At 35.5% G+C, this 7,188-nt stretch overlaps 1 protein-coding gene across 1 annotated transcript; it reads right to left on the bottom strand.

Annotated features, from left to right (window-relative positions):
- Positions 1 to 2,435: 2,435 nt before the first annotated feature.
- Positions 2,436 to 3,083, bottom strand: LOC127136017 (uncharacterized). The gene has a single exon (XM_051062625.1). It carries the CDS (start codon positions 3,081 to 3,083, stop codon positions 2,436 to 2,438), a length of 648 nt encoding a protein of 215 aa, XP_050918582.1.
- Between the last annotated feature and the right edge of the window lie 4,105 nt (positions 3,084 to 7,188).

Genomic DNA, 7,188 nt, shown 5'->3' with positions numbered 1-7,188 from the left:
GTCATGTAACACGGGGTAGATTGGTAGTATTGAACTCATATCTGATTTGGATATGTATTATGTTATTACTTGTGAACATGTTTATTTGAAAACTGCGGTTTGAGAGGCCATAGTGCCAAATATTCGGGATATGGTTTTAGTTATCTTGAGGAGATTATTGAGAGATGATCATGGTATGAGACATGGATCATTTTATGAAATACATGAGTATTCATTATTTTCCGCTGCGAACGCATATTCTTAAATATTCATGATAAGTGAAATGTGTTATTTTAAATGACCAGATGTATTGTATATTGATGATGAATGGTGTTGGTTTTTGAAAGCTTTTAGTTTTTGAAAACGTCGATGTGACGCCCTTTCGTTTATATGCGTGCTTATTTACTCTGATTATATGTTAAGTATTTTGGGGTAGAAAAAGGGGTGTTACACATTCTACTTAGGATTGTTGAGTTTTCAAAGTTAGAGTGCAAGAGCTTATTGATCAGAAGGTTTTGTCATTCTTTGAGGCGGGACCCAATGTCATAACCAACTTGTTGCTAGACCACTATGGACAGATTACGAATGCAGTTAGTGGTGAGGATTGCTTAGATTCAATTGCTTCTTCAGAAGAGTATCAATGCTAACAATATCATATTGATTCAATCATGTCTCATTTGTAATCTTTTCTTGTTTGTTAATTGTTGTTCATTTGTAAAACTTGTCTGGTTTTCAGATGATAATCATAATGAAATAAACATGCATGTTTTGATTAAATCCATTCGTGTTCACTCATACTTTATTTTATCAGTATCAAACTGTTTGTCAAATAAAATCAAAAGAGAATGATGCAAATTAAAATACGTAAGATCGTTGCCTGTATGCTTTTGAATAAGATTGTGCTGATGATGTAAGGCATTGTTCAAATCCCTAAACACCAGAGATATAAGGAAGGTAATCCCTAGTCAACCCCTTTGGGCCTTGAAGTAGGAGTTTCTTTCTTTAACATATAAAACCCTCATGTTTAACCGGGGGTAGGGTAGTCTTTAGTTAGTTTGAACTTGAATTCAAATTTCAGAAGGAGAACATCCCATCAAATGATCAATCATATCATATCCCTCCAAAGAGTATGGAATCACAAATCCATAATGGTTAACCCTTACCCATAAAAGGAGTGAGATAGTCATGAACCTTGTAACAGATCGAGAAAGCAGTGTCATAGGGTTTGCTCTAGTACAAAAATAAAAGATTGAGAAATAAAAAATAAATAAAAAAAGCCCGCTAAGTCAAGAACTTCAAAATAAGATTGACTTAGGCAAAAATTAGGGCATCCCGGTGGGTTGCAGACCCAAAGGATCAGCCCAGACAAAAATCAGGGAATACACAAAATAAAAGAACAAGAGGATCAATATAAAAATCCTCAGCAAAAGCAAATCTCTGTGACTACAAATGAAAGCAAAAGGCGAGTGACTGTCGCTCCAAACTTCCGTTGGGTTCCTTAACCATTTTTGACAATACCCAAAATCCTTTTCTGAAAGAGGGACGCTTGTTTTAGGCTAACTGAATGTAGGACTGGAGAACATCACGGAGAATGGGTGGGTTAGAATAGGTTTTGAGCCTTATATCCTTTCTTTCTAAAACCATGAACCAGGCCACGTTACAACCCTCAAAAGACCTAATTGAAGTAGGATTTATTTCAAAAGCATACTATGGTAAGATCGCGTTAAGCTGACTCCTAAAGATTTGGTCGTCATCTGCATTGATACTGATATGGAATTCTAATCAGTTATTCATTCACTAGATGTCATAATCTTAGTGAACACACTTGAGTTTTCAAAACTTGCATGAGCATGACATTACAATTATCATTTTCAAAATGAGCATTTTACATGCGAACATTCGTTTGACATCAAGGAAGCTTACATATTGGGAAGGTTGAACAAATTCCTGATATCCCATAGCTCAGATCTCTTCAAGAGACTGCCAATATGGGGAAACCACGTTGAGATTCTACAAATCTCTCTGAATCAGCCAGATAGGGGCAAAAGTTACTTCAAGGCTCAAATCAAGGCAAGCTACCTCAAGAACACGAGAAGTCAATAACTCCCAAGATGGTTAATCGAGGGAATACAGTTTCAAGACACTGGAGTAAGCCAGTTGAAATACTCAGATGATGAGGCTACTCCATAATCGGTAACTGGGGCAGTTGGTGCAAACATTCAAAATGTTGGGGCAGAGACAGGCTATGCAGGTACAAGCTCTCTCCATTTTCTCAATTCCCTACTTGAAGGTTGACTTCACCTTTATTCAATCTTCTATTTATCTATAGCCCCTACAACATTATACAAATATTAAAACTACTACCAATGTCTAATACCCACATTGTAGAATCAATAACAATTAAAGAAATCATGAAAACATTTTTCATTAATGTCTCACCAGATTTCTTCAGAGCATTAATCTGATTGACATTGACCTTTTTTGTGCTTGGGTTTGATAACACCACTCGTAGGTCCATAAGGCTTCTTTTTTGAGTTAAACTTTCCTTTTACCTTTTTCTTAAAGGTCTTGCCAACAACCATGATAGTTCCTTTCTTCTTTTCCGAGGAAAATTGATTCTCATAATCAATCAACGGGTTAAGCATTTCATGAAAATCAATATCCATCTTATTCATATTAAAATTTATAACAAATTGTGAAAACAAATCAGGAAGTGATTGTAAAATCAAATCTTGAGAAATCTCTTTCCCAATTGTGCATCCTAACTTCTCAAGTTGTTCAATGAGATCAATCATCTTAAGAACATGAGGTCCAACTTGATCATTTACACTCAACAAGGACCTAAACAAAGTTTTAGACAACTGAAATCTAGATGTTCTACTTTGTACACCGTACATCTTCTTAAGATGTCCAATGATTTCAAGAGGAGTCATATCCTCATGTTGCCTCCGAAGATAAGGACTCATGGATGCTAGGATGATACACTTAGCAGTAAGACATTGTTCCAAGTACTTATCATAAGCCTTACTTGCTTCAGCGTTGTTTGGATCAGCAGGAGCAGTCACAACAGGCTTATCAACAATGTCGATTAACTTTTTATGCATGAGAACAATTCTCAAGTGAAGGTACTATTGTACCCCAAAATTTGCCCTCCCTTTTCGCTTCTCATTTGACTTATGGCTTTAGACTCATTCATGTGCATAATTCATGCATGATTAACACTTTTTAACAAGCATCATAGATTCAGGGTTTGTGGCTAATGAAAATCAGGGTTTTGGCTTGAGAATTATGATATTGCTCATCATGTGGAGAGAAACCATAATTTCTGGATTCTTTGGGACCTTGACTCTTGTGGCCTACATCTTGACATTCATTTGTAAATCCCAACCCTAATTCTTGACTTTGTGTTTGACCCTTTGTGTAATTAACCTAACTTCTGAACCCTAATTGTGGGTCCATGGTTTGAGGTGTTGCCAGTGGAGCTTTGGGCTTTGTTTGAAACCCTAATCATGGATAATTGGTATTCAGGTGCTTTGCTGGTTTTGCTTTTTGATCTATTTTTCATCAAAAACCTAGTCCTTGGCTTTGAGCTTTATGAACCCTTTGGTTTGCATTGAGGTAGTGGAAACCCTGATTGTGGTTCATGGCATTGATGCGCCACTTGAGTTGACTTCTCATCTGGCTTAAGATTCTTGATTTGATACATAGCTTTGAACTTTGACCTAGTAAACCCTAATTCATGATGTCATGTGATTGTTTCAAGGCATGTTTGCATTCATGTTTCATTGACCTCGTGGTCTTGTGATCCATTTGATCCGAGTCTTATTTCATTCCCATTTCATCCATTACTTTCATGGTTTTATTAAAATGTCAAGATTCATTCGTGCTTTGATTTATAGTCCCATTGATACAAGTTCATTGCCCATTTGATCAAGTCATCCCATGACCCATTAATTCCATTTCATTCATTCAAATAAATCCAACCCATTATGCCTCACACATGAGCCCATGCATCAAAAACAAGCAAAAAACCATTTTTCATGATGGTAATTGATTACCATGTTTGGGTAATCGATTACCCTGCTTCTAGTAGCCAAATGTTTTTTTTCATGATGGTAATCGATTACCATGTTTGGGTAATCGATTACACTGCTTTCAGTAGCCTAAAAACCCCATTTTTTATGGTAATCGATTACCATGTCTAAGGTAATCGATTACACTTGTTGGCAGTAGCCAAAATGTTGCATTCTTAAGCAGTAATGTAGTATCCTTTGCACTGCAAACCAATCACAATGCTTGCATCAATACACATTGAAATATTTATATGATTATGCAGCAACCAACCATATCATTCATGTATTGGACCAAGCTCTTAACACTTCAATTCACCAAACTTCTCAACATTTGTTAATTACTCATAACAGTTCCAAACTAATTCCAAACCACATAAAACTAACTCCAAACCTCTTCAAACTAATTCCAAACCATTTTAACTAACTTTAAGCCTCGTTTAACTAATTCCAAGCCACATCAAAACTAACTCTGAACTTCCATTTGATCCAAACATATAATCTATATAAACTCATCACTCTCATCAAATCAAGAACAAAAACTAAAATCAGAATTCTCTCAAATTACTCATTGCAAATTCAACTTTTCTCCTCTCACTTTATCTTTTCCAATTCTTATCCCTACACCAATGCTCAAAACACCATTGGAGAAAGCTTCACATTGAAGTTTGTTATTAATTGAGCTAAACCTCTTGCCTTCAACAATCATCCCTACATTCATATAATCAACATCAACAACAACAATTCAATTCAAAATATTTCAGAGTTGATTCTTGAAGAGGGGGAGTTCATAGTAGAAGTAGAAGATTAAAGAGTCTAAGTAGTATACCTATGGTTTTCACTTCATCTTCATCACCTTCAAATTTCAACAAGTTCCAAGACAATCCTCCGTCTTACACGTCGGTGAATTTTCATCTTTGCTTGTTTGCTAAATTTTTGATACCACAATATAGTTTATGTAGTGGAGAATCAAAACCCCAAGGTTTGGTGGTTTGATTCTCCTCCATCCCCATTTAATTTTAGATTTTATGCTTAGGGTTCTTGACTTTAATGGCTCAATTTCCAGAATTTATTAACTTCTAGTTAGAATAAATGAGAGATTAGGATAGAAGGGGTTGAGAGGAGTAGGAAAATTATGCTTTTTCTTGATTCCGACCAACTCCTCCGCCTCCGGTGCGGTGGTGCCGGAGCTCCGGTGGTGATTCCTTTTTGACATGAAAATTGGAAGTTGATGTGTAGAGAAGACAGAGTGAGTTTGCTGAATTTTTGCACTTCTCTTTGCAAATTCTGTTGGGCTTTACCATTAAGCCCAATAGTTTGCTTTCCACACCCCTATTTTGCTTAATACTTGCTGAATCCAACTACACTTATTGGTATTTGGACTCATTCTGTTGGGCCCAAAAACCCCTTTTTTGTTGAATTCTGCACTATATCCAGGGCCTGCACCCCCCTTGGCCCAACATGTTAGTAACCATTTTAACTACCTTTAATTCCATTTTATTTTGTGTTGATATTGTTGGTAATTATTTTGTTAGCATTTTAATTGGGTTTAATTAGGCTTTAGATTTTAATTGGAAACTAATAATTAATTGGATTTTTGTATAGTTTTCTAATTAGATTTTAATATAGTTAGAGTAGGAATTAGAAAATAGTTAGATTTTAGTTAATTTTAGAATTTAGTTAATTCTTGAACATTAGGGTAATTTTAGAATTTGGGAATTAATAAATTTAAAGTTTCTAATTATACTTTAATTGGAATTAAATTTGTGTCCACAATTGGTTATTTTTGTGAATTGACCATTTTGCCCCTTAGGGGTTATTTTGGCATTTTGACCATATAATTGCATGTTCCCATAGATTGTTAACATAGATTTCTAATTAAACTTTGAACCACATATTAATATGATCCCTTAGGATAGTTTGCTTCTTCTGTAACCTTTTAGATTAGGTTTTAACCTAGTTCTCAAAATTAATTCAAACCTTTCGATTCAAATTAATCAAAAGTAATTTTGATCAATTAAATCCTTTGATATTGTATAATCCCACAGTCTAATTTGAGTGGCCAAAAGACCCTTGGTCACTTAATAAGACTTTTTCTCTAAGTTGTGGAGCTCGAAGCCTCAACTCAGATCTTCAATCAAACCGTCCTCAGTCGTACTAAGCAGTGGATAATACAAGCATATCAAAGGTGTCATCTTCAAGAGCCTGTTAAATCAAAGCTAGGATTGTGTTGCATGAGCCTTAAGTATTAGAGAAGGAATGGGACTGGAGAATTCCTACCCTCATTCTGAATATCTTTGGGTATGGGGCGAATGACCTAGTGCTCATCGTATTCACCTCTATTCATAGATTTTAGTACAATTCTAAGCATATAATTTACAAGTCTCTCTCTTCACAAAGTAATGCAATAAGCAAGTACTTCACCAACAACTTACCAATCATGACTCAAGTTATACGACACGAGCCTTAAGCAATGGAGAAGGAATAAGAATGGAGAATTCCTACCCCCATTCTGAATATCTTTGGGTATGGGACGAATGACCCAATGTTCATCGTATTCACCTTCATTCATAGACTTTATGTAAGACCCTAGTTTTGACCCTAAGATCCCTCATGCTATCTCATCATATGCATTAGCATTAGGATCACACCTTGGCATCCTCCTCACCCCTTATTCATTGGGTTTGCATTGGGAGAGATCACCAAGCACATTTGATTGTATCATACTTTTCTTTTCGTTATTTACTAACCAAAATACCAAAAATATGTCAATATATAGTTTGTTACTTTTATAGGTAGTGTGTGTGTATGTCCACCCATGCTCCATCAAGCTCATATCTAGGGTTTGAGACCCTCAATACAAGGAGATCAATCAAGAGATGGTTCACATTGGATTTATATATCATATATGGATCACCATGGTCTTCACATATCATTTTGATCAATAATTCATCAAGAGTTTGAAGTTTGTTTGCTTTGGGAAGCCTAATTCATTTGGGTATCTTATTTGACTTCCTCGACAAGTTTCTTCATCATTTGATCAAATATTTCAAGGGATACTTCATATTACACATATATGATCCTCCATGAGTCCCAAAAATCAAGATAATGTCAAGCTAGCAAGATGGTTCATGGTGGT

Source organism: Lathyrus oleraceus, chromosome 4 (assembly GCF_024323335.1).
Source record: "Lathyrus oleraceus cultivar Zhongwan6 chromosome 4, CAAS_Psat_ZW6_1.0, whole genome shotgun sequence".
NCBI classification, from domain to species: Eukaryota; Viridiplantae; Streptophyta; class Magnoliopsida; order Fabales; family Fabaceae; genus Lathyrus; species Lathyrus oleraceus.
This window is presented reverse-complemented; position numbering and strand designations above follow the sequence as displayed.

Bases quoted from the DNA above. Each gene is read 5' to 3' on its own strand.
- LOC127136017 (XM_051062625.1), bottom strand. From the start codon at position 3,083: ATGCATAAAAAGTTAATCGACATTGTTGATAAGCCTGTTGTGACTGCT.